At 43.2% G+C, this 27,863-nt stretch overlaps 2 protein-coding genes across 16 annotated transcripts in view; one reads left to right on the plus strand and one right to left on the minus strand.

Annotated features, from left to right (window-relative positions):
• Nucleotides 1-15,507, minus strand: part of LOC110528847 (DNA annealing helicase and endonuclease ZRANB3-like) — a 101,880-nt gene extending 86,373 nt beyond the window's left edge. The window contains exons 1-5 of the mRNA XM_036951658.1: nt 15,330-15,507; nt 14,960-15,066; nt 13,778-13,955; nt 5,666-5,684; nt 5,169-5,347 (exon numbers count right to left, since the gene is read on the minus strand). Coding sequence (XP_036807553.1) covers nt 5,169-5,347; nt 5,666-5,684; nt 13,778-13,932 — 353 coding nt within the window. The 5' untranslated portion in view covers nt 13,933-13,955; nt 14,960-15,066; nt 15,330-15,507. The remainder of the gene's footprint in view (nt 1-5,168; nt 5,348-5,665; nt 5,685-13,777; nt 13,956-14,959; nt 15,067-15,329) is intronic.
• The window catches only part of LOC110495394 (R3H domain-containing protein 1), a 52,376-nt gene continuing 39,430 nt past the window's right edge, over nt 14,918-27,863 (plus strand). For 11 of the 15 annotated variants that reach the window (XM_036951638.1, XM_036951637.1, XM_036951648.1 and 8 more), the window contains exon 1: nt 15,632-15,793. The gene's annotated coding sequence lies outside the window, so the exon portion shown is untranslated. Of the gene's footprint in view, nt 15,075-15,631; nt 15,794-15,912; nt 16,020-21,799; nt 22,411-27,863 lie in introns of those variants that run through there. The other 4 variants (XM_036951643.1, XM_036951641.1, XM_036951642.1 and 1 more) reach the window with 4 other exon arrangements.

A 27,863-nucleotide genomic window follows, 5' to 3' on the forward strand; every position in this document is an offset into this window, starting at 1 on the left:
AGTGTGGTTAAGGTTAGGGTTAGACATAGGGGTTAACAGTGTGGTTAAGGTTAGGGATAGACATTAGGGTTAGCAGTGTGGTTAAGGTTAGGGTTAGACATTAGGGTTAGCAGTGTGGTTAAGGTTAGGGTTAGACATTAGGGTTAGCAGTGTGGTTAAGGTTAGGGTTAGACATTAGGGTTAGCAGTGTGGTTAAGGTTAGGGTTAGACATTAGGGTTAGCAGTGTGGTTAAGGTTAGGGATAGACATTAGGGTTAGCAGTGTGGTTAAGGTTAGGGATAGACATTAGGGTTAGCAGTGTGGTTAAGGTTAGGGTTAGACATTAGGGTTAGCAGTGTGGTTAAGGTTAGGGTTAGACATTAGGGTTAGCAGTGTGGTTAAGGTTAGGGTTAGACATTAGGGTTAGCATTGTGGTTAGGGTTAGACATTAGGGTTAGCAGTGTGGTTAGGGTTAGACATTAGGGTTAGCAGTGTGGTTAGGGTTAGACATTAGGGTTTGCAGTGTGGTTAAGGTTAGGGTTAGACATTAGGGTTAGCAGTGTGGTTAAGGTTAGACATTAGGGTTAGCAGTGTGGTTAAGGTTAGGGTTAGACATTAGTGTTAACAGTGTGGTTAGGGTTAGACATTAGGGTTAGCAGTGTGGTTAAGGTTAGGGTTAGACATTAGGGTTAGCAGTGAGGTTAGGGTTAAGATTAGACATTAGGGTTAGCAGTGTGGTTAAGGTTAGACATTAGGGTTAGCAGTGTGGTTAAGGTTAGGGTTAGACATTAGGGTTAGCAGTGTGGTTAAGGTTAGGGTTAGACATTAGGGTTAGCAGTGAGGTTAGGGTTAGGGTTAGACATTAGGGTTAGCAGTGTGGTTAGGGTTAGACATTGGGGTTAGCAGTGTGGTTAAGGTTAGTGTTAGACATTGGGGTTAGCAGTGTGGTTAGGGTTAGACATTAGGGTTAGCAGTGTGGTTAAGGTTAGACATTAGGGTTAGCAGTGTGGTTAAGGTTAGACATTAGGGTTAGCAGTGTGGTTAAGGTTAGTGTTAGACATTGGGGTTAGCAGTGTGGTTAGGGTTAGACATTAGGGTTAGCAGTGTGGTTAAGGTTAGACATTGGGGTTAGCAGTGTGGTTAAGGTTAGGCTTAGACATTAGGGTTTGCTGTGTGGTTAAGGTTAGGGATAGACATTAGGGTTAGCAGTGTGGTTAAGGTTAGGGTTAGACATTAGGGTTAGCAGTGTGGTTAAGGTTAGGGTTAGCAGTGTGGTTAAGGTTAGGGTTAGACATTAGGGTTAGCAGTGTGGTTAAGGTTAGGGTTAGACATTAGGGTTAGCAGTGTGGTTAAGGTTAAGGTTAGACATTGGGGTAAGCAGTGTGGTTAAGGTTAGACATTAGGGTTAGCAGTGTGGTTAAGGTTAGGGTTAGACATTAGTGTTAGCAGTGTGGTTAGGGTTAGCAGTGTGGTTAGGGTTAGACATAGGGGTTAACAGTGTGGTTAAGGTTAGGGTTAGACATTAGGGTTAGCATTGTGGTTAGGGTTAGACATTAGGGTTAGCAGTGTGGTTAGGGTTAGACATTAGGGTTAGCAGTGTGGTTAGGGTTAGACATTAGGGTTTGCAGTGTAGTTAAGGTTAGGGTTAGACATTAGGGTTAGCAGTGTGGTTAGGGTTAGACATTAGGGTTAGCAGTGTGGTTAGGGTTAGACATAGGGGTTAACAGTGTGGTTAAGGTTAGGGTTAGACATTAGGGTTTGCAGTGTGGTTAAGGTTAGGGATAGACATTAGGGTTAGCAGTGTGGTTAAGGTTAGGGTTAGACATTAGGGTTAGCAGTGTGGTTAGGGTTAGACATAGGGGTTAACAGTGTGGTTAGGGTTAGACATTAGGGTTAGCAGTGTGGTTAAGGTTAGGGTTAGACATAGGGGTTAACAGTGTGGTTAAGGTTAGGGATAGACATTAGGGTTAGCAGTGTGGTTAAGGTTAGGGTTAGACATTAGGGTTAGCAGTGTGGTTAAGGTTAGGGTTAGACATTAGGGTTAGCAGTGTGGTTAAGGTTAGGGTTAGACATTAGGGTTAGCAGTGTGGTTAAGGTTAGGGTTAGACATTAGGGTTAGCAGTGTGGTTAAGGTTAGGGATAGACATTAGGGTTAGCAGTGTGGTTAAGGTTAGGGATAGACATTAGGGTTAGCAGTGTGGTTAAGGTTAGGGTTAGACATTAGGGTTAGCAGTGTGGTTAAGGTTAGGGTTAGACATTAGGGTTAGCAGTGTGGTTAAGGTTAGGGTTAGACATTAGGGTTAGCAGTGTGGTTAAGGTTAGGGTTAGACATAGGGGTTAACAGTGTGGTTAAGGTTAGGGTAAGACATTAGGGTTAGCAGTGTGGTTAAGGTTAGGGTTAGCAGTGTGGTTAAGGTTAGGGTTAGACATTAGGGTTAGCAGTGTGGTTAAGGTTAGGGTTAGACATTAGGGTTAGCAGTGTGGTTAAGGTTAGACATTAGGGTTAGCAGTGTGGTTAAGGTTAGGGTTAGACATTAGTGTTAACAGTGTGGTTAGGGTTAGGGTTAGACATTAGGGTTAGCAGTGTGGTTAAGGTTAGGGTTAGACATTAGGGTTAGCAGTGAGGTTAGGGTTAAGATTAGACATTAGGGTTAGCAGTGTGGTTAAGGTTAGACATTAGGGTTAGCAGTGTGGTTAAGGTTAGGGTTAGACATTAGGGTTAGCAGTGTGGTTAAGGTTAGGGTTAGACATTAGGGTTAGCAGTGAGGTTAGGGTTAGGGTTAGACATTAGGGTTAGCAGTGTGGTTAGGGTTAGACATTGGGGTTAGCAGTGTGGTTAAGGTTAGTGTTAGACATTGGGGTTAGCAGTGTGGTTAGGGTTAGACATTAGGGTTAGCAGTGTGGTTAAGGTTAGACATTAGGGTTAGCAGTGTGGTTAAGGTTAGACATTAGGGTTAGCAGTGTGGTTAAGGTTAGTGTTAGACATTGGGGTTAGCAGTGTGGTTAGGGTTAGACATTAGGGTTAGCAGTGTGGTTAAGGTTAGACATTGGGGTTAGCAGTGTGGTTAAGGTTAGGCTTAGACATTAGGGTTTGCAGTGTGGTTAAGGTTAGGGATAGACATTAGGGTTAGCAGTGTGGTTAAGGTTAGGGTTAGACATTAGGGTTAGCAGTGTGGTTAAGGTTAGGGTTAGCAGTGTGGTTAAGGTTAGGGTTAGACATTAGGGTTAGCAGTGTGGTTAAGGTTAGGGTTAGACATTAGGGTTAGCAGTGTGGTTAAGGTTAGGGTTAGACATTAGTGTTAGCAGTGTGGTTAGGGTTAGCAGTGTGGTTAGGGTTAGACATAGGGGTTAACAGTGTGGTTAAGGTTAGGGTTAGACATTAGGGTTAGCATTGTGGTTAGGGTTAGACATTAGGGTTAGCAGTGTGGTTAGGGTTAGACATTAGGGTTAGCAGTGTGGTTAGGGTTAGACATTAGGGTTAGCAGTGTGGTTAGGGTTAGACATTAGGGTTTGCAGTGTGGTTAAGGTTAGGGTTAGACATTAGGGTTAGCAGTGTGGTTAGGGTTAGACATAGGGGTTAACAGTGTGGTTAAGGTTAGGGTTAGACATTAGGGTTTGCAGTGTGGTTAAGGTTAGGGATAGACATTAGGGTTAGCAGTGTGGTTAAGGTTAGGGATAGACATTAGGGTTAGCAGTGTGGTTAAGGTTAGGGTTAGACATTAGGGTTAGCAGTGTGGTTAAGGTTAGGGTTAGACATTAGGGTTAGCAGTGTGGTTAGAGTTAGACATAGGGGTTAACAGTGTGGTTAAGGTTAGGGTTAGACATTAGGGTTAGCAGTGTGGTTAAGGTTAGGGTTAGACATAGGGGTTAACAGTGTGGTTAAGGTTAGGGATAGACATTAGGGTTAGCAGTGTGGTTAAGGTTAGGGTTAGACATTAGGGTTAGCAGTGTGGTTAAGGTTAGGGTTAGACATTAGGGTTAGCAGTGTGGTTAAGGTTAGGGTTAGACATTAGGGTTAGCAGTGTGGTTAAGGTTAGTGTTAGACATTAGGGTTAGCAGTGTGGTTAAGGTTAGGGATAGACATTAGGGTTAGCAGTGTGGTTAAGGTTAGGGTTAGACATTAGGGTTAGCAGTGTGGTTAAGGTTAGGGTTAGACATTAGGGTTAGCAGTGTGGTTAAGGTTAGGGTTAGACATAGGGGTTAACAGTGTGGTTAAGGTTAGGGTAAGACATTAGGGTTAGCAGTGTGGTTAAGGTTAGGGTTAGCAGTGTGGTTAAGGTTAGGGTTAGACATTAGGGTTAGCAGTGTGGTTAAGGTTAGGGTTAGACATTAGGGTTAGCAGTGTGGTTAAGGTTAGACATTAGGGTTAGCAGTGTGGTTAAGGTTAGGGTTAGACATTAGTGTTAACAGTGTGGTTAGGGTTAGGGTTAGACATTAGGGTTAGCAGTGTGGTTAAGGTTAGGGTTAGACATTAGGGTTAGCAGTGAGGTTAGGGTTAAGATTAGACATTAGGGTTAGCAGTGTGGTTAAGGTTAGACATTAGGGTTAGCAGTGTGGTTAAGGTTAGGGTTAGACATTAGGGTTAGCAGTGTGGTTAAGGTTAGGGTTAGACATTAGGGTTAGCAGTGAGGTTAGGGTTAGGGTTAGACATTAGGGTTAGCAGTGTGGTTAGGGTTAGACATTGGGGTTAGCAGTGTGGTTAAGGTTAGTGTTAGACATTGGGGTTAGCAGTGTGGTTAGGGTTAGACATTAGGGTTAGCAGTGTGGTTAAGGTTAGACATTAGGGTTAGCAGTGTGGTTAAGGTTAGACATTAGGGTTAGCAGTGTGGTTAAGGTTAGACATTAGGGTTAGCAGTGTGGTTAAGGTTAGTGTTAGACATTGGGGTTAGCAGTGTGGTTAGGGTTAGACATTAGGGTTAGCAGTGTGGTTAAGGTTAGACATTGGGGTTAGCAGTGTGGTTAAGGTTAGACATTAGGGTTAGCAGTGTGGTTAAGGTTAGGTTTAAGAGTTGATGACTTTGTGGCTGTGCTAGTTAGTGACCACTCTGCAGAGGTGCCTCTAGAACAAACTAAAACATTAACCTGCATTTTAACAGGTGGAGAACTTCAGTAGGGAAACCAGGACCACAACCAAGCAGCGCAGGAAAAGCAGACCAGAGTCCAGGTGAAGTTAACATGGGGTAACGTACAGCGTGTCACTCTTGGTCTCCACCAGGTTGATATCTCCAGGGTTGAGCTCAGGGATCCACCTCTCCATCTCCTCGATCCAGAGGTACTTTAGAGAGGAGGGCACCACGACGAGTAGAGGCCACTCCTGTCTGTAGACGTAGGCCACAGAGATAGCCTGCACCGTCTTCCCTAGACCCATCTGGAGAAGAGGATTAACGGTACAATGTGGAGGATGAAAACAATGATGTATGGATATAATCCATGAAAACTCATTTCAGAAACAAAACAAACCGAACACAATCATTGCCTGGCTCAAAGGTAAGCATGTGATGGAGTGTTCCGGACATTCTGAGACACCAATACATTCTAGAATGACTTTATGTCAACAATGATTACATGGCTAGGAAGGTTTCTTAAACTTGACGAATTAATTCAGAGGGAAGCATAGCATGTATTATTTGAGGAAAATAGATTTGATAGGACTGGGGAGTTGGGTGGTGTGTGCCTCGGGGCTTACCTCATCTGTGATCATACACCTGAAACAGAGACGAGAACGACGGGGGTTGAGAGGGGAGGACATAGAATACTTCATGTATTCACGCAATATTGCACTAGCAATCAAATCAAAATGGATTGGTCACATGCGCCGTATACAACAGATGTAGACTTTACCGTGTGATGCTCGTTTACGAGCCCTTCCCAACAACGCAGTTTAAAAATAATAATACAAATTAAAAATTGTAACACAAGAGGAATACAATTAAATACACAAGAATGGAGTTATACAGGAAGTACCAGATCAATGTGCAGCTATATACAGGAAGTACCAGATCAATGTGCAGCTATATACAGGAAGTACCAGATCAATGTGCAGCTATATACAGGAAGTACCAGATCAATGTGCAGCTATATACAGGAAGTACCAGATCAATGTGCAGCTATATACAGGAAGTACCAGATCAATGTGCAGCTATATACAGGAAGTACCAGATCAATGTGCAGCTATATACAGGAAGTACCAGATCAATGTGCAGCTATATACAGGAAGTACCAGATCAATGTGGAGCTATATACAGGAAGTATCAGATCAATGTGCAGCTATATACAGGAAGTACCAGATCAATGTGCAGCTATATACAGGAAGTACCAGATCAATGTGCAGCTATATACAGGAAGTACCAGATCAATGTGCAGCTATATACAGGAAGTACCAGATCAATGTGCAGCTATATACAGGAAGTACCAGATCAATGTGCAGCTATATACAGGAAGTACCAGATCAATGTGCAGCTATATACAGGAAGTACCAGATCAATGTGCAGCTATATACAGGAAGTACCAGATCAATGTGCAGCTATATACAGGAAGTACCAGATCAATGTGCAGCTATATACAGGAAGTACCAGATCAATGTGCAGCTATATACAGGAAGTACCAGATCAATGTGCAGCTATATACAGGAAGTACCAGATCAATGTGCAGCTATATACAGGAAGTACCAGATCAATGTGCAGCTATATACAGGAAGTACCAGATCAATGTGCAGCTATATACAGGAAGTACCAGATCAATGTGCAGCTATATACAGGAAGTACCAGATCAATGTGCAGCTATATACAGGAAGTACCAGATCAATGTGCAGCTATATACAGGAAGTACCAGAACCAGATCAATGTGTAGAGGTATGAGGTAATTGAGGTAGATATGTACATGAAGGCAGAGTAAAGTGACTAGACATCAGGATAGATAATAATAAGGTAATTGAGGTAGATATGTACATGAAGGCAGAGTAAAGTGACTAGACATCAGGATAGATAATATTAAGAGAAAAATAAAGAACAGAGTAGCAGTAAAAATTATGAGTGTAAAAGTGTGTGTGTGTGTGCATGTGTGTTTGTGTTGTGTCGGTATGTGTGTGTGTGTGTTAGCATATGTAGTGTATATGAATGTGTGGGGGTTTTGTGTGGGAGTGTCAATGTATTTTTTTTTATTTTACCTGGCAAGTCAGTTAAGAAGAAATTCTTCATTTCAATGACGGCCTAGGAACAGTGGGTTGGTTAACTGCCTGTTCAGGGGCAGAACGACAGATGTGTACCTTGTCAGCTCGGGGGTTTGAACTTGCAACCTTCCGGTAGTGAGTGAGTATGTATGTACAGTGACTTCAGGGAGTATTCAGACCCCTGGACCTATTCCACATTTTGTTGTGTTACAGCCTGAATTTCTCTCACCCATCTACACACAATACCCATAATGACAAAAGTAAAAACATGTTTTTAGAAAGTTGCTAATTTACTGAAAATGAAATACAGAAAAATCTAAATGTACACACTGTAAGTATTCACACCCCTTTGCTACGACCCTCCCAACTGAGCTCAGGTGCATCCACTTTCCTTTGGTCAATGATGAGACGTCACCACAACTTGGCTGGCTACAACTTGGCTGGCCACAACTTGGCTGGCCACAACTTGGCTGGCCACAACTTGGCTGGCCACAACTTGGCTGGCCACAACTTGGCTGGCCACAACTTGGCTGGCCACAACTTGGCTGGCCACAACTTGGCTGGCCAATTCAATTGTTTGGACATATAGACAGGTGGGTTTCTTTCTATAAGGTCCCACAGATGACGGTGCATGTCAGAGCAGGAACTATCCCCTGAAGTCCAGGGAACTGTCCGTAGAGCTCCAAGATATAATTGTCATGAGGCATATATCTGGGGGAGGGTATAAAACAATTGATTCCAAGAGCATAGTGGTCTCCATCATTGAGAGAATTATGGAACTACCCAGACTCTGTCTACAGCTGCCCCTCTGACCAAGCTGAACAACTGGACAAGAAGGACCTTGGAACTACCCAGACTCTGTCTACAGCTGCCCCTCTGACCAAGCTGAACAACTGGTCAAGAAGGACCTTGGTCAGAGAGGTGACCAAAAACTCAATGACCACTGACAAAAGTACAGAGTTCCTTGACTGAGATGGGAGAACATGCCAGAAGAACAACTGTGTATCTACAGCACTTCACCAATCTGGGCTTTATAGGAGAGTTGCCAGACGGAAGCCAGTCCTGAAAAAAAGGCACTTGACAGCACGACTGGAGTTTCCAAAAAGGCACCTGAGACTCAGAACATAAGGCAAAAGATTCTGTGGTCTGATGAGACTGAAATTGAACTCTTCGGCCTGAATGCAAAGCGCTATGTCTGGAGAAAACCAGGAACCGCGCATCACCCGTCTAACACCGTCCCTGCCGTGAAGCATGGTGGTGGCAGCATCATGTTCTGTGGCATGCAGGGGTGTGTGCTTAGTCCCCTCATGTACTCCCTGTTCACCCACGACTGCGTGGCAAGCATGACTCCAACACCATCATTAAGTTTGCTGACGACACAACAGCCTGATCAACCACGATGAGACAGTCTATAGGGAGGAGGTCAGAGACCTAACGTTGTTGTCCTGGCACCACACTCTCTCCCTCAATGTGAGCAAAACAAAGGAGCTGATTGTGGACTACAGGAAAAGGAGGGCCGAACAGGTCCCCGTTAACATCGACTGGGCTGCAGTGGAGCAGGTCGAGAGTTAAGTTCCCTGGTGTCCACATCACCAACAAACTATCTCCAAAAACACCATCACCAAAACACCTTCAGTTGGCGCTCCCTATTGTGATTTTTACACAAACATTCCTTCATCTGATGTTTAGTTTGTTCCCTGTCTTTAAGTTGTGTGGGATTGTCCTTTTGTTTGCCTCTTCTTGGGCAAATTTAGTGGGCGTTCATGTTGGGTGTCTTTTAGGTCCCCGTTGTTGCTAGTCAACTTTCAGCGGACACCCCCATGAGTGTCTTTCAGAAGCCCTCCTGAACCTCACCTGTTTAGGCTGTTGTCAGTGACTCTGTTAGTTCCCCTTTCTGTTTGAGTGACATTCTTGCTGGGGAACGTAACAACAAAATGAATGAGTCAAGGGGTATGAATACTTTCTGAAGACCCTGTAGTGTGTGTGTGTGTGTGTGTGTATGTATATATATTAGTCTAGTGAGTGTGCAGTAACAATATAGCCTAGACTATGGTCCCCATTTCAAACTGAGAATCAAGTTGATATTGCTAAATGTATTATGACATAATCAATATCAGCACAAATAAGAGGTATGATTTCCATTCAGGTCTGTCCATCAGTTGGATACGACAAAGCCACTGCCACTCAGAACATAATCACACCACAGCTTCCTCCCTTTGCAATTCTAAGTGTAGTAGCTCCACAGATCAATGATGACATTTTTATTACCCTGCTCACAAGGTTATACACTGTTAGCATGTTCCCTACACCAGCCTTTACAAAACAGGCTTTTATCCACACCTCCCTGTTCATGACGGATTCCACCAACACTCTTTCTAGCATTTATTTTTCAGATAGTAGCTACAGTGCATTCAGAAAGTATTCAGACCCCTTCCCTGGAGAGAGAAAACCAAAACATTTCTGCAGCATTGAAGGTCCCCAAGAACACAGTGGCCTCCATCATTCTTAAATGGAAGAAGTTTGGAACCAACAAGACTCTTCCTAGAGCTGGCCGGCCAGCCAAATTGAGCACTCGGGGGAGAAGCGCTTTGGTCAGGGAGGTGACCAAGAACCCAATGGTCACTCTGACAGAGCTCCAGAGTTATTGTATGGAGATGGGAGAACCTTCCAGAAGGACAACCATCTCTGCAGCACTCCACCAATCAGGACTTTATGGTAGAGTGGCCAGATGGAAGCCACTCCTCAGTAAAAGGCACATGACTGCCTGCTTGGAATTTGCCAAAAGGCACCTAAAGGACTCTCAGACCATGAGAAACAAGATTCTCTGGTCTGATCTGATAAAACTCTTTGGCCTGAATGCCAAGTGTCATGTCTGGAGGAAACCTGGCACCATCCCTACGGTGAAGCATGGTGGTGGCAGCATCATGCTGCGGGGAGGTTTTTCTGTGGCAGGGACTGGGAGACTAGTCAGGGTCGAGGGAAAGATGAACAGAGCAAAGTACAGAGAGATCCATGATGAAAACCTGCTCCAGAGTGAAGGTTCAACTTTCAACAGGACAACGACCCTAAGCACACAGCCAAGACAACGCAGGAGTGGCTTCGGGACAAGTCTCTGAATGCTCAAGTGGCCCAGCCAGAGCCCGGACTTGAACCCGATCAAACATCTCTGGGGAGACTTAAAAATAGCTGTGCAGCGACGCTCCCCATCCAATCTGACAGAGCTTGAGAGGATCTGCATAGAACAATGAGAGAAACTCCCCGAATACAGGTATGCCAAGCTTGTAGCGTCATATCCAAGAAGACTTGGGTAATCACTGCCAAAGGTGCTTCAACAAAGTACTGAGTACTGAATGCTTATGTACATTTGATATTTACGTTTTTTTTTTTTTTTTAATACATTTGCAAACATTTCTAAAAATCTGTTTTTGCTTTGTCATTATGGGGTATTGTGGGTAGATTGATGTAATCAATTTTAGAATAAGTCGAGGGGTCTGAATACTTTCAGAATGCACTGTATATTGAAATAGGATTTAGGCTTCTCCTGATTCTGATTATCATGGCTGTTCGTGGTCGTTTGGGCTTCTTTAGTAGAATGGACTGATTGTAAGTCTCTGTGGATAAGAGCGTCTGTTAAATGACTTGAATGTAAAATGTAACCCAGGTAGGCAACACCAGTCTGCAATGATGTGATATTCAAAATGTAGCCCAGGTAGGTAGAGCTAGTCTACCCATGAGAAAAGCAGTTGTGATCCCCCTCCCTCCCCTTCAGTTGAACAGCATGATTAATGAGCACCTTCCACTGGTGTTTCTTCTAATTGCCAGCCCACTCTGCTCAACCAGCATAATGCATACACACACAATGGGAGTAGAGAGATGGAGAGAGGGAGGGAGAGATCGAGAGAGAGATAGAGAGAGAGAAAACAGAGGGAGATAGACAGCGAGAGAGGCTCCTTTCAGCCAGGTGCTTTCCATTTCTCCACGCATTAATCATTCTTCTTTCAATAACCTGGGTGTATCCCAAAAGGCACCCTGTTCCCTATGTAGTGCACTCCTTTTTAGCCCAGGCTGTTGTCAAAAGTAATGCACTATACAGGGAATAGGAGGCCCGTTCAGCCAGACAGCTGGTTTCATGGAGGATGCTCTGACTGCCACGGTTGCTTGACAACAGCACGTTGAACAACTTTTTTAATGTTATCTGTGAAACCCACCAGCACCAAGATGTCTGTAAACGTAGCTCCTCCTCCCGGGATGGAGGCGGGGTCTTTGACCTTCCACACAATCATTTAAGTCTTTTGTCTTGTCTTCAATGAATGGAGCATAGACTAGACTACTTACACTGAGGCTCATACATTACCATACATTCATATTATTCATGCTTTCTTATCAACGGGCAGGTAGGCTATTTAAGTAGGGGGATTATTTCTTCTGGGACCTGTACCTATCTTTTAATATCAACAACCTTAATATTACACCGTTATTGATTACTGTATTGTTGGGTTTAGAGTTAGCAAAAAAATGCATTTCACTGTACTTGTGCATGTGAAAACAATAAAACTGAAACGTTTTTAAAATGGGAACACACCTCACTAATCCTATCAGATCTACAAGCTCTAGGATCATTAAGCGAAGTCATTCACTAGGCCCATGTCAGCATGAAAATAAAGCTATTTTACATACTTGTCACATTTTCCTCGTCACTGCATCGTGATGAATCAGCATTTTGTAATTCATTCAATAATAAGCCTTTATAATTGATGTAGAGCTGTTTCTGCTTAGTCTGGCTCAGCAAAGCAAACGCCTGGCTGACAATTACACCCCCCCATCTCAAATGAAACACTGTTTATATCATACAATAAGGAGGGGGGTAGTTTAAACTTATTTTAAAGTCTTATCTTTAAATCTATTGGCTAAGGAGGTGACAAATCACACATGACATCCAAACTGAGAATATCATCGGGGACCAGTTGTGTGTTGGGGGTCTGTGTTGGGGTCCGGGGATTTGATGCGCACATCAACGTCAGCCGTGGTATTGAATTTCACAGTGATTTTGAAGCTCAGGCAAGAGAAGCAACAACACAGTCTATCTGTCTATTGATCTGTTGTAACACCAGTGTCGGCGTGGCAACCCTTACAAGTGGCCCCGGCAGACACTTACAATAACGCTTTAGTTAGATGGCATGTGATGTACTTCGCACAACCTCATTCAAATAGAATGTTTAAGCCAACTGACATTATGCCCAAGTGGAATGCAATGTAACTGACATTATGCCCAAGTGGAATGCAATGTAACTGACATTATGCCGAAGTGGAATGCAATGTAACTGACATTATGCCCAAGTGGAATGCAATGTAACTGACATTATGCCCAAGTGGAATGCAATGTAACTGACATTATGCCGAAGTGGAATGCAATGTAACTGACATTACGCCCAAGTGGAATGCAATGTAACTGACATTATGCCCAAGTGGAATGCAATGGAACTGACATTATGCCCAAGTGGAATGCAATGTAACTGACATTATGCCCAAGTGGAATGCAATGGAACTGACATTATGCCCAAGTGGAATGCAATGTAACTGACATTACGCCCAAGTGAAATGCAATGTAACTGACATTATGTCCAAGTGGAATGCAATGTAACTGACATTGTGCCCAAGTGAAATGCAATGGAACTGACATTATGCCCATGTGGAATGCAATGTAACTGACATTATGCCCAAGTGGAATGCAATGGAACTGACACTACATTATCATAAGAAGATTAGTGTCAGGCTCCCAGATAATATCAGGCTCTCAGTCCTTCTAAATTGCATTTCAAATAATAAAATAAATAAATACAAATAATAAATCAAATAAATTGGCATCAACTTAATTCCAAACCAGGCTACATATTGATGCGAGGTGGGCAATCAAACAACCTGATTCTCTATTAGCAGAGTCTGTATAATATATAACTATTAGCTAGAGTTCTTCAATACAAACATGTCAACCTCTGTCCACGGAGGGTGTCCTAAAAGATTAACCAAACTTGGCAGTCAATGTGTGTGTTGCTCTGATCCGCCTCAGCCTCTGGTCCCACTACAACAACTCCAACACAGCACCTGGCTCTCCTGATCGCTAACAGCTTGCATCACTCGTCTCCATGGAGAAACCGTACACAGAACCCTACAAAGCCCAGATAGTGTTTACGGTCACATTGATGTCTCCAACATATTGACTGGATGACTCATCCTCACAGTACATCACTTCTACTGTCCCTGTATTGATCTACTGCTCAGGCTGACTACTCTGACCTGACTGTCCCTGACTGCCTGTCCCCTGGGATTCTTACATCCACTGATCGACTGACTGACTGACTGGCTGGCTGGGACGGACGGACGAGTAGTCTGTCTCTGGCTGGCTTTTTCTTCTGCTGCTCACATTGTGTGAGGCTGAGGTGATTCAGGCTACAGGCTTAATACACATTTGAACTAATTATTTTTGCTTTTAAAGTAACAATGACTTGGTGAATAAAGTGAGCACAAACTGTGCTTCTGCTTACTATTTGGGGCCTTGGCCAGGTTACTGTACAGTACTTTGTGACAAAGCTGTTGATGTAAAAAGGGCTTGATTCACTAACAACCACCTACCTTCCATTCTTTGATAGGGCGAATTTGACCCCCTCCTTTTGGAATGGCATCAGTCTCTGTTGTAGCTTGTCTGGGAGGACTGACAACTGACTGTCCCATCTTCTGTCAACATGGGAGTTCTGGGGATCACAATCCCTATCCTGGACCTCACTCATGGCCCGTCTTGACTTTTAGATGCCTTTGCAAAGAATGAAGAGAGAAAAACAACAGTAAGAAGAAAAACCAACCCTGGCTGACAATTAATCATCCAGACTGGCAATTAATCATCCAGACTGGCAATTAATCATCCAGACAGACAATTAATCATCCAGACTGACAATTAATCATCCAGACTGGCAATTAATCATCCAGACTGGCAATTAATCATCCAGACTGGCAATTAATCATCCAGACTGGCAATTAATCATCCAGACTGACAATTAATCATCCAGACTGACAATTAATCATCCAGACTGACAATTAATCATCCAGACTGGCAATTAATCATCCAGACTGGCAATTAATCATCCAGACTGACAATTAATCATCCAGACTGGCAATTAATTATCCAGACTGGCAATTAATCATCCAGACTGACAATTAATCATCCGGACTGACAATGAATCATCCGGACTAACAATGAATCATCCAGACTGACAGTGAATCATCCGGACTGACAATGAATCATCCGGACTGACAATGAATCATCCAGACTGGCAATTAATCATCCAGACTGACAATTAATCATCCAGACTGACAATGAATCATCCGGACTGACAATGAATCATCCGGACTAACAATGAATCATCCAGACTGACAATGAATCATCCAGACTGACAATGAATCATCCGGACTGACAATGAATCATCCGGACTGACAATGAATCATCCGGACTGACAATGAATCATCCGGACTGACAATGAATCATCCAGACTGACAATTAATCATCCAGACTGACAATTAATCATCCAGACTGACAATTAATCATCCAGACTGGCTTTGGCATTTTGCAAAAAATTTAGGCACTACTCAAATTGTGGGTTCGATTCCCACGGGAGCCAGTATGAAAATGTATGCACCAACTAATGTAAGATGCTATGGATAAGAGCGTCTGCTAAATGACTAAAATGCCTTCAGTGCTGTTTTACAGCTTGGTGATGCACCATGTCTCAGCTCAACTGTCATCTCAAGGCATGGATTTACCTGCGACAATATCAGGAACAGGCTGCTGAACTGCCACGAGATGACTGCTCCTCTGCTCTTATTGGTAAGGTGCTAAGAGACTGCTGGGTTACCCAGTTGAAGGATATCTGTTAAGGTAAGACAAATAACGAGAAGACTATTGGTGCTAGGAAGAATAGGGATACAGGAGGATGGTTACAAAGGTACTCTGACAAATACGGTTACATTAACTTCCACGGTAACGTTAGCTAACTAGCTAACTATGCACAGCAAATTACCATCCACGTTTTTAGCTACAGCTCAACCCACTTCAAATGTACAAGAGATTATACATGCTAAGACTTTGCACTTGTTAGTTTGAAAAAAAATACATTAGTAAGAGGATACAGACCACCAGTGCAGAAATGTTTTGATATAGATTTGCATGTGCAGTAGTTTCGCGGGAAACTTTGACAGCAACTACGTAGTTTGCGTAGCGGATTCCATAGGAGTTGCGTTCAAGAAGCCTGCAACTTTCTAGAATCTTGACTAAAAAGCTGTTTAAAAAATATATATAATTCCAACGATACTTTTCTAAGTGATTTCAAATTCATATAAACTTTTCTACCAGACTCAAAAGCATGCTCAATACATCTAATTTTAGTAGTACATGACCCCTACAGTAGAACGATCACTGGACGCTCATTCGGATTTGCTGGGCAGACTGTCAGTCCCGGTGCTTCCTGCTGTACTCTCCAATTTCCCGTTTCGTCTTGTGCTGAATGTTAGCCTCGGTCTGTTGCGGCTACACACTGATCTTTCCCTGGCCACACGCAGCTGTTTTTATAAATCATTCTGTTTTTGTCAACGTTTCTGGTAAGACAACATGTGTTTGTTTCTTCACACACGTTCTTTGTGGGGATTAACGGTGAATTTGTGTAGTTAGGTTATCAAATGACCATTTTAGTGGCAAATTTAGCTAGCTTAGTTAGCTAACTAGCTACGGTCGGAATAATTTGTCGAGTTGAAGGGCTACGTTAGCTAACTAGCTTGTTGGCTAGCTAGCTAAACTCAAACGAATTCAAAGATCAACTTGGCACAGGTAAGAGTTGCGTTTAGATGGCTTGATTTTAATACAAACAAGTCATTGGTAACGAGCTAGTTAGCTAGAATAGGTATCATTTATCGTGGTTGGCTAACGTACCTAGCTTCCCCCGAAGCGCCGCAAGCAAGGCCTGCTCTTTTGCCTCAACAACTAGCTAGCTTTGCAAACTCGCTGTTGGCTAGTTAACAATAGTAACAATAGTAACTAAGTTATGCATTTTAGACATGCAGGAATGATACCTCTGTACAAACTAAATATACATGTTTGAAATAACACTGTTCTAGTTAGCTCTAGTTGGTAGAACTAAGGAACACTAACGTTATACCCTGCAGTTCGTGCCTTTGAAAGTAACTTTGTTTTCGCGTTAACTGTCCGCTAATGGCAATGGTTCACGTTCACCAGCCTGTATATGTCAGTGTAAGAATAAATAACATGCTAAAATGGTGGAGAGAACAACGTTGCTCCCCAGTCCGAGGTACCTGTTGAGAAAATCCACAAGAGGTGTCCGTTCACAATACACAAACAAAACACTCCTTCACATAGTCCTCGAGCTCTGGTGCAGTTCATAATTGGAGCGTGGACAACATCTTATTTCAAGGCATGTCATGACCATGACGCTAAAGCCTCACTAACTAGTTGGGCTAATTGTGTTTGACATATTCTGCATGACACTTCTCTTCATGTATCATGTTCAGCTGTCCTCATATCGCTTGCTATTCCTCTTGTCAGAGGGATGGAGTGCTGAAAGAACGGTCACTGACAGGGCTTGTCTTCAGACTTTCATTCTAAAGTAGGGAATGTATTAATGTTCAATCACTATCATGCCACCAATAATGTGTAATTTGATTGCCAATTTGCTGGGATCTCTCTATGCAGGCATACCTGGGCTCCCGAGTGGTGCAGCAGTCTAAGGCACTGCATCTCAGTGCTTGAGGCGTCACTACAGACACCCTGGGTCGAATCCAGGCTGTATCACAACCGGCTGGAGTCCCATAGGGCGGCCAGTGTAGGCCATCATTAAAAATAATTTGTTCTTAACTGACTTTCCTAGCTAAATAGAGGTAAAAACATAGACGTACTTACAGTAATTATGGTGCCTACCATTGGCTTGGCTGGTGTGATGTTTTATTATACTAAAGTAAATGGGTGACATGTCAGCTCAGTGTCCTTCCTATCGCTTCTATAATGAGGATGCAGAGTCTACTACAGGAGTGTTTCCCTGCTGTCTGTTCAACCCAAGGGAGGCTCATTAGGATAGTATTATGCTATTGCCATAAATGGAGAACTCGGTGGGGAAATATAGCCTAACTAAGCACATCCGTCACTTCTCACAGCAAATTAAAACGCAACGCCTAATAGGCTAATGTATGAAGCGTTGCCGAGACACCGCAGTTTTGTTGAAATAGTGGTCCCTTTTTTGTCTGGCTTTGGAGTTGGTTAATCAAAGAGGGAAGGCTCCAGTTAGCTGATAGCTAGATGCAGAACCCCACTGTGGGCTTGTTTGATGAGTAGTTCTATTGTTTTGTAAACAGGACTATAGCTGGGTTTGAGAGTGACTTATGCTAGGCTACAGTTTTATACATGTCACTGCCATATTGTATTTTAATGTCTAGTTATAAAGTCAAGGAGGCACACTTCCTGCCTGAGTTATGAACTATCCTGGTTGTCTAGTGCTGCCATTAATAATTCTGAGATGAGGCTCACCGATTTGGCTTTCATTGCTGGAGGCTCTACCGTTAGGAGTGCAGTGACACAACTCTTGATTTATGTCCAAATTAGGGGTGTAAAATTGAGAATATTGAATAGTCTGATGCTGTGTCATTTCTTCTTTAATTACTCAGGTGTGTGTGCTCACGCGCAAGCGTGTGTCTGTGCATATATGTGTGTGGTGGGGGGAGTTTGATGAATTTGTACGCTAAATGCTTAATGTTCTTATCCAACTTCCTCCTCGTGATATTGTCAGACAGACGTCAGTAACGTAGGTAGGCCCATCCGGTTTCACAGCTTGACACAGTGAACATTGCAACGTGATTGATTCCTCTTTGTTTATCGATTGTGTGCATCAAAGGAGACTACTGGCAGTTTGCGAGGCTGTTGGGTTTGAGATTCAGTGACCGGGTTGGTGACGTAGCTACTTCAGTTGGTGGACTTGTAACTGTAGTGAAAAATGTGATCAGATCAGTTGTCACCAGCGTCTGTTGCTAAGGGACAGGGAGAGCTTTCCTCCTACCCTGACAGCATCTATTATTTACTTCAGTTTTTAAGGGATTGGAACAAATGACACCTGATTTCCCCTATAACTACGTTTTATGATCACTCTGAACGTCTCCATTAATTAGTAGCACTGTAACATACTACAATTGACTTGAGCATGTTTTCTGTGGTTAGTTGTAGAGCTGGGCGGTACACCGTATTTTACGATATACTGGTATTGATGCATGGACCGGTTTGGGTTTTTACTTTACCTTCTTTAACGGTATTTAAAATGTTTGGTTTGTTAAATGTGATACACCGTGTGTATAGTCGTCTCTCTCTGCTCTCCAACTATCCATTCTGCTTTCCACACAGACCTAGCCCCATCTAGCCCCATTTGTTGTTGTTTGACCACGAGACACTTGCGTTCAGTTTGCATGGTCAATGTAGCACATGCAAAAATGTTAATGACAACGATGCTGTTTTCATTTAGCTTCTTAATGTAAATCCCCTAGCGTTCTATAATTATACTATTAGCTTGTGTTTCTTACATCTGCCAACCGCTAGTTTGTCTTGGCAAGTTTGGCCTAAATCTTGTTTGCCGCTCATCGCTAGTTAGCTGGCTAGCTAGCTAACTAGTTCAAATCCAAATCAGTGTATTTGGTCACATACACATGGTTAGCGGATGTTAATGGTCACATACACATGGTTAGCGGATGTTAATGGTCACATACACATGGTTAGCGGATGTTAATGGTCACATACACATGGTTAGAGGATGTTAATGGTCACATACACATGGTTAGAGGATGTTAATGGTCACATACACATGGTTAGAGGATGTTAATGGTCACATACACATGGTTAGAGGATGTTAATGGTCACATACACATGGTTAGAGGATGTTAATGGTCACATACACATGGTTAGAGGATGTTAATGGTCACATACACATGGTTAGAGGATGTTAATGTGAGTGTAGCGAAATGCTTGTGCTTCTAGTTCCGACAGTGCAGTAATATCTAACAAGTAATCTAACAATTCCACAACTACCTTATACATACAAATGTGAAGGGATGGAATAAAAATATGTCCATATAAATATATGGATGATTGATGGTATAGGCGAGATGCAATAGGTGGTATAAAATACATACATATGAGATGAGTAATGTAAGATATGTAAACATTATTTAAAGTGACTTGTGATCCATTTATTAAAGTGGCCAATGATTTGAGTCCGTATATAGTAGTCGACCGATTATGATTTTTCAATACCGATTATTGGAGGACCCAAAGAAAAGCAGATACCGATTTAATCGACCGATTTTCTTTAGAAAATGTTTTATATATATTTAATAATGACAATTACAACAATACTGAATGAACACTTATTTTAACTTAATACGTCAATAAAATCAATTTATTCTCAAATAAATAATGAAACATGTTCAATTTGGTTTAAATAATGCAAAAACAAAGTGTTGAAGAAAGTAAAAGTGCAATATGTGCCATGTGAGAAAGCTAACGTTTAAGTTCCTTGCTCAGAACATGAGAACATATGAAAGCTGGTGGTTCCTTTTAACATGAGACTTCAATATTCCCAGGTAAGAAGTTTTAGGTTGTGGTTATTATAGGACTATTTCTCTCTATACCATTTGTATTTCATATACCTTTGACTATTGGATGTTCTAATGGGTACTTTAGTAATGCCAGTCTAATCTCGGGAGTTGAAAGGCTTGAAGTCATAAACAGCTCAATGCTTGAAGCAAAGCGAAGAGCTGCTGGCAAATGCACGAAAGTGCTGTTTGAATGATTGCTTACGTTCCTGCTGCTGCCTACCACCGCTCAGACTGCTCTATCAAATCATAGACTTAATTATAATATAACACACAGAAAAACGAGCCTCAGGTCGTTAATATGGTCAAATCCGGAAACTATAATTTCGAAAACAAAACGTTTATTCTTTCAGTGAAATACAGAACCGTTCCGTTTTATCTAACTGGTGGCATCCATGAGTCTAAATATTCCTGTTACATTGTACAACCTTCAATGTTATGTCATAATTACATAAAATTCTCGCAAATTAGTTTGCAACGAGCCAGGCGGCCCAAACTGTTGCATATACCCTGACTCTGTGTGCAATGAACGCAAGAGAAGTGACCCAATTTCACCTGGTTAATATTGCCTGCTAACCTGGATTTCTTTTAGCTAAATATTCAGGTTTAAAAATATATACTTGTGTATTGATTTTAAGAAAGGCATTGATGTTTATGGTTAAGTACACATTGGAGCAACGACAGTCGTTGATTGATTGATTTTTATTAAATAGGTTTAATGCTAGCTAGCAACTTACCTTTGCTTACTGCATTCGCGTAACAGGCAGACTCCTTGTGAGGCAGGTGGTTAGAGCGTTGGACCAGTTAACTGTAATGTTGCAAGATTGGATCCCCGAGCTGACAAGGTAAAAATCTGTCATTCTGCCTCGTTCCTAGGCCGTCATTGAAAATAAGAATGTTCTTAACTGACTTGCCTAGTTAAATAAATATTAAATAAAGGTGTAAAAAAATATATATATAAAAAAAATCGGCGCCCAAAAATACTGATTTCCGATTGCTATGAAAACTTGAAATCGTCCCTAATTAATCGGCCATTCCGATTTAATCGGTCAACCTCTAGACCTAAATCAGCATGTTTGTGCAACAGTGTCTTCTAAATCAAAGGGGAATACGCAAAGCATGAATATGTTCGCTACAGGAAGTAGCTAAGAGAACATTCAATGTAGCCAAAGGTTATAGAGTCCCCTAGGAAACACTTAACACTTTTGGTTCCTACCTTGTCACAATAACTCCTCCCTGGCATTATCACTCGTTGCCATGTCAACCAACACTGTATTCAAAGTGCCCACTATTATATTCTAACTATAGAATTAGAATAATCACTCTATTTTCATGATTCCAACAGGTCACAAGTGTTTTACTCTAAAGTCAAAGTCAAGTCAAATTCCAATTGCAACGTTTGGTTCAAAAATAAGGCCTGTATTGTTTGTCCACATCATGCAGCCATGTGTGGCAGTGTGGAAATGATCTCAAATGAGTGCAGGAACTTATGAAAATGCTGAAAATGATTTTTGTTTGAATTTGAACAATGAGAATGGAGAAAGACCCATTTTGAAATCACATAGTATCAATGTGTTGCCACCCTAGGATCACTCACTACTCATAAAGAACATATATGACTTTTCTTTTATTATTCAAAAACCTAAAATAGTGGCAAATACCATCCATTTTTTGTTTTATGCAGTAATATGATATTTGGGCCATATTGCCCGGCGCTAGTTGGTTGGAGCAGTCTTGTGCTTTGTCTCCGTCTGGTTGAAATATACCCAACTGTAATGAGCAAGGTACACTTCGAACAGCGTGTCCTCTCATTGGACATCCATCCCCTCCCATGGTGTGTCCTGTTCTCTCATTGGCCATCCATCCCATGGAGCGTGGTTTGTTCTGTTCTCTCATTGCTGTATATGGGGAGACAGATGCCCATCCTGTCTCTCTTGTCTGTCTCTCTCCTCTCTGTCCCCCTACTCTCTCTCTCTCTCCTCTCTCTCTCTCCTCTCTGTCCCCCCACTCTCTCCTCTCTGTCCCCCTACTCCCTACTCTCTCTCTCTCTCTCTCTCTCTCTCTCTCGCGCTCTTTCGTCTCTGTCTCTCTCTTTCCTCTGTCCCTCTCCTCCCCTCTGAGGAGGGAGCTCCTGTTTTCCTTTGTCCCTCGCCTCCCTCCTCTGGTGTAAGCGCATGGCAGGGCAGCAGAATCGGTAATGAAGAAAGTGCCCAATTTAGCCTCCTCAGCCGCGCGCTCCTCTGAGATGTGCTTCCTGCCTGCCTCTCTGCCTGGGTGCAGCGAGGCGGGATGCTGTGAGTGGCTGAGCTAGAGCTGACATCACAGGGGCCAGCTGTTGATTTGGTGCTGTCTCTGAGGCTGGGGCGAGTCACTGACTCTGTCAGGCGCCTACTGAGGGGCTCTGGCAGGTAGACACACACACACACACGAACCCACGACGATAGGAGGCTGTGTGAGACTGCTGCAGGGAGCGAGTCGCTCCGAGCAGCTACGTCCTCCTCAACCAATGCTGCCTTGGGTACTACGGACTCCTCCAACAGCTTGCAATGAACATAAGGAGGGCTACTATGTGGCAGGTAGGTCTTGGTTTCTGTCCTTACCAAAGATTTTGTATTTTGTGAAGGAAGGCGCACATTGGAAAATCAGGAGTAATGGTTTAAGTGCCAGATAATAGCTACTAAGGCTTTTGGTAGACTTTTCAGACTTGAATCATTCAGACATTGTGCTGGGTTCGCAATCATCTGTCTGTCACTATCTAAGACCTTGAGCTTCATTTTTGAAAGCCGTGATTTATTGTTGAGGTTCAGTTTTGGTGGCTATGTTTTCAATATGATCCTTTTGAGACGCAGTTAAACATCACATCAGTCTTCTACAATGTGATCTAAGCTACAGTTGTGAATTTCTTTGACCATTTAAGCCACAGGGTTTATCTGGTGACGATAAGGGCTTGGTTTCCAAAGGATGCACAGCAAGGCTGCATTCAGTGAACAGGGGATCTGTAGACTGTGTTCAGTGTGTTGGGGATCTGTAGACTGTGTTCAGTGTGTTGGGGATCTGTAGACTGTGTTGACTGTGTTCAGTGTGTTGGGGAACAGGGGATCTGTAGACTGTGTTCAGTGAATCCCCAATATGAATTTAGCAGCAACGCACCTACACTGCTAAATCGGCCTTCACTACAAATAAAAAAAATATATATATAAAAAAAAATATATATATATATACTTTTTTTTTATATATACTTTTTTCGGGATAGGAAAACGTTTTCCGTTTAAACCTAAACAACTCAAACCAGATATAAAGTATGTAGAAAATATAATGGAGCAATAAATGTATCAATAAGATCATCTTGGAGAACTAACAATCAGGGAGAATCTAAAATTCCCAAAATGTCTTCACACTCTGCCACCGCTGCTGAAACAAATCCTAGGGGAAACACTGCAATGTGTTGGTGAACAGGGGCTGTGTTCTGATTACCGTTGTCTTGGCTTTCTTTCATCAGCGCACTAATGACCATAGATAAGCCATTAAGAGGCTTGTGTTGCGTTGTCTCTGCACAGCTTGCATTTCTGCTCCTCAGTATATTGTTTCTGCAGGTGTTTCTGTTATTACAAATGGGTTTTTAATGACTGGCTCCACTAGTGTGATGTACGGAGCCTTCAGAAAGTATTCATACCCCTTGACTTATTCCACATTTTGTTCCAGACGGAATTCAAAATGGATCAAATATAATTTATCTCACCCATCTACACTATACCCCCATAATGACAATGAAAATATGTTTTTAGGAATGTTAGTTCATTTATTGTAAATAAAATACTGAAATATGTAAGTGTTCACACACCCAGAGTCATTACTTTGTAGAAGTACCTTTGGTAGCGATTACGGCTGTCTCTCTTTCTGGGTAAGTCTCCAAGAGCTTTCCACACCTGGATTGTGCAACATTTGCCCATTTATATAAATAGATATATTTTCATAATTCTTCAAGCTCTGTCAAATTAGTTGTTCGTCATTGCTAGACAACCATTTTCAGGTCTTGCCATAGAGTTGAGTCAACTTGTTTTAGGTTATTGTCCTGCTGAAAGGGGAATTCATCTCCACTGAGAGAAACCAGACTAAACCAGGTTTTCCTCTAGGATTTTTCCTAAATAACTCCCCAGTCCTTAACGATTACAAGCATACCCATGACATGATGCAGCCACCACTATTTGTCCTAAACATAACACTTTGTATTCAGGACAAACAGTTAATTGCTTTGTCTATTTTTTTGCAGTACTATTTTAGTGCGTTGTTGCAAATAGGATGCATGTTTAGTATTTGTTTTTTTTTTAAATAAGATTTTGCATGATTTTTTTTTTCACTCTGTCATTTAGGTTAGTATTGTAGAGTAACTATAATGTTGTTGATCCATCCTCAGTTTTCTCCGGTCACAGCCATTAAACTCTGTAGCTGTTTTAAAGTAGCCATTGTCCTCATGGTGAAAACCCAGAGCGGTGTCCTTCCTCTCCGGCAATTGGCTTAGGAAGGACGCCTGTGTCTTTGTCGAGACGGGGTGTGTTGATACATCATCCAAAGTGTAATTAATAACTTCAACGTGCTCAAAGGGATATGCAATGTCTGCTTTTATTTGCCCTGGTTTGAGAGGCATTGGAAAATCTCCTTGGTTTTTGTGGTTGAATCTGTGTTTGAAATTCACTGTTCGACCTGAGGCACCTTACAATTATTGGTATGTGTGGGGTACAGAAATGAGACGGTCATTCAACAAATCACGTTAAACACTTATTTCACTCACAGTGAGTCCATGCAACTTATGTGACTTGTTAAGCACATTTACCTGTAATTGAGGCTGAGTGACGAAATGAATACCTTTTAGTCTACACTTTATACCCCAGAGGGCTTAAGTCTCAATGATCATCAGCTCTCTCTCTAATCAATAACTCTCCTTATTATCAGACGTGGCTCTGACCCGGGGTACGGGCTTATTTACCCCGTTCAACACACTGATTATCAACGTCTTTTATTAGGCTTAAAGTAAACGGTATTACTATTCCTGGGAAGTGATGGTTGGTTGCCTAATGCATTTGATCTCTCTATGCTTTTTCCTCTGTTGTTTTCTGTGTGACTGTCGAGCTGGAGAAGACCGCCTCATGGATGTGTCTGTCTGTTGGCTACACAGTATGTTGGATGGATGGATGGGAGGGAGGGAGGGAGGGGATGGATGGGAGGGAGGGGATGGATGGGAGGGAGGGAGGGAGGGATGGATGGGAGGGAGGGAGGGATGGATGGCTTTAGCTGCTTTTCTCTGCTCTTGTATTGTTCCATCCTCCTATACAGTCTGGGAGGGAGAGTCTCTCCTCTCGCTTGCTCCCCCTGCTTTTACTCCCCCCAGCACTTGGGCAGGGGGGGGGGGGGGGTACCGCCCAAGCCTAGTGTGTACCGCCCTGTCTGTGCGTGCAATCAGAATGGCCTCTTGTGCATTCCGCAGGAGCAATTTCCTATTCGCTGTGCTAACATAATTGTCATTGAGTGGTCCATTTACAGCCGGCATATGATTAGTTAGCTCCCATTCCCCTGTCTGGCAGAGTGGCTGTGCCCTTTTGACCTCATTGTAGGTTTTTGAGAACACATTTTCATGGGCAGAAAAGTGTAGCGTGGAAAAAGGCTTAGGCACTTATTCACCACTTCTACAGGCAGGCAGTATGGGTGTGTTTGTACCGTGGGGAATGGAGATAAAGGGACTGAAGAGGCTCTTTACGGTTCAACCACTCAGATCAACTCAGAGTCTCAGAGTCTGTTGTCAAATACAGAGGAGCTGTTCAGTAACAGGAGACCCAGAGGATTCTACTGGGCTGTGTGTGTGTTTCCTTGGGTACGTGAAGACTTCTGGTCTGTTTGTGCCTGCCAGTGTTTATTTGTGTGTGTGTCACACTGCGTTCCATCTGCATGCATTTAAGCCCCCCTGTCCCTGACACCAACTCCCCCGTGTGTCACACAGACTGTCCCTGACACAGAACTGACACTGACATTGTGATCTCCTGAACTCAGCGGCTAGCTCAGCCCTGCTGTTCCTCCCTGTCCGTGCAGCACAGCTCTGACTCCTAATGCAGCTTGTGTCTGGGGCCAGAATCTCTCTTGCTGTCTGTCTGGTTGGTTGAGTTCTACTGGTGTCACCAGCTAGTAGGGCTGACTGTAGTCATGTGAAGTTCCACACCTCTTTGTGTTGCTGCTGACTGCCAGACGGGAGGTTACCTTTGGTCTAGTAGTGCCTGCAGTTTACTGTCAAACCAGGATCTGCATACACAGCAAGGTAGGGTGAGGTATGGTAGGGTGGGTGAGGTGGGGTATGGTGCGGTAGGATATGGTGGGGTAGGGTGAGGTGAAAAAGGATTAGAAAGTGAGCAGGAATCCACCACTTTTATCTGGCAGCATGCATGGGTCTGCTTCCCACTGGCCCGACCGGACAGTGTGGAGACGGGACTGTGTGTGGAGACGGGACTGTGTGTGGAGACGGGACTGTGTGTGGAGACGGGACTGTGTGTGGAGACGGGACTGTGTGTGGAGACGGGACTGTGTGTGGAGACAGGACTGCCTACTGGTTGCCAGAGAGAGCTACTGTGGCGGGTGCTCTGCCCGGTAGATGGCACTGGGCTCTGGGACTAGGAGGAGATGGGACTGTGTGGAGACAGGACTGCCTACTGGTTGCCAGAGAGAGCTACTGTGGCGGGCACTCTGCCCGGTAGATGGCACTGGGCTCTGGGACCAGGAGGAGACGGGACTGCCTACTGGTTGCCAGAGAGAGCTTACTGTGGCGGGCGCTCTGCCCGGTAGATGGCACTGGGCTCTGGGACCAGGAGGAAGGTTGAAGTGGAAGAACATGGGGGAAGATGTAGAGCCCTTCTGACTGAAGATGGAGAATCTGTTACAGCCCTTCTGACTGAAAATTGAGAATCTGTTACAGCCCTTCTGACTGAAGATGGAGAATCTGTTACAGCCCTTCTGACTGAAGATGGAGAATCTGTTACAGCCCTTCTGACTGAAGATGGAGAATCTGTTACAGTCCGTCTGACTGAAGATGGAGAATCTGTTACAGCCCTTCTGACTGAAGATGGAGAATCTGTTACAGCCCTTCTGACTGAAGATGGAGAATCTGTTACAGGCCGTCTGACTGAAGATGGAGAATCTGTTACAGCCCTTCTGACTGAAGATGGAGAATCTGTTACAGCCCTTCTGACTGAAGATGGAGAATCTGTTACAGCCCTTCTGACTGAAGATGGAGAATCTGTTACAGCCCTTCTGACTGAAGATGGAGAATCTGTTACAGCCCTTCTGACTGAAGATGGAGAATCTGTTACAGCCCTTCTGACTGAAGATGGAGAATCTGTTACAGCCCTTCTGACTGAAGATGGAGAATCTGTTACAGCCCTTCTGACTGAAGATGGAGAATCTGTTACAGCCCTTCTGACTGAAGATGGAGAATCTGTTACAGCCCTTCTGACTGAAGATGGAGAATCTGTTACAGGCCGTCTGACTGAAGATGGAGAATCTGTTACAGCCCTTCTGACTGAAGATGGAGAATCTGTTACAGCCCTTCTGACTGAAGATGGAGAATCTGTTACAGCCCTTCTGACTGAAGATGGAGAATCTGTTACAGCCCTTCTGACTGAAGATGGAGAATCTGTTACAGTCCGTCTGACTGAAGATGGAGAATCTGTTACAGCCCTTCTGACTGAAGATGGAGAATCTGTTACAGCCCTTCTGACTGAAGATGGAGAATCTGTTACAGGCCGTCTGACTGAAGATTGAGAATCTGTTACAGCCCTTCTGACTGAAGATGGAGAATCTGTTACAGCCCTTCTGACTGAAGATGGAGAATCTGTTACAGCCCTTCTGACTGAAGATGGAGAATCTGTTACAGCCCTTCTGACTGAAGATGGAGAATCTGTTACAGCCCTTCTGACTGAAGATGGAGAATCTGTTACAGCCCTTCTGACTGAAGATGGAGAATCTGTTACAGCCCGTCTGACTGAAGATG

Source organism: Oncorhynchus mykiss, chromosome 18 (assembly GCF_013265735.2).
Source record: "Oncorhynchus mykiss isolate Arlee chromosome 18, USDA_OmykA_1.1, whole genome shotgun sequence".
Lineage (NCBI taxonomy): Eukaryota > Metazoa > Chordata > Actinopteri > Salmoniformes > Salmonidae > Oncorhynchus > Oncorhynchus mykiss.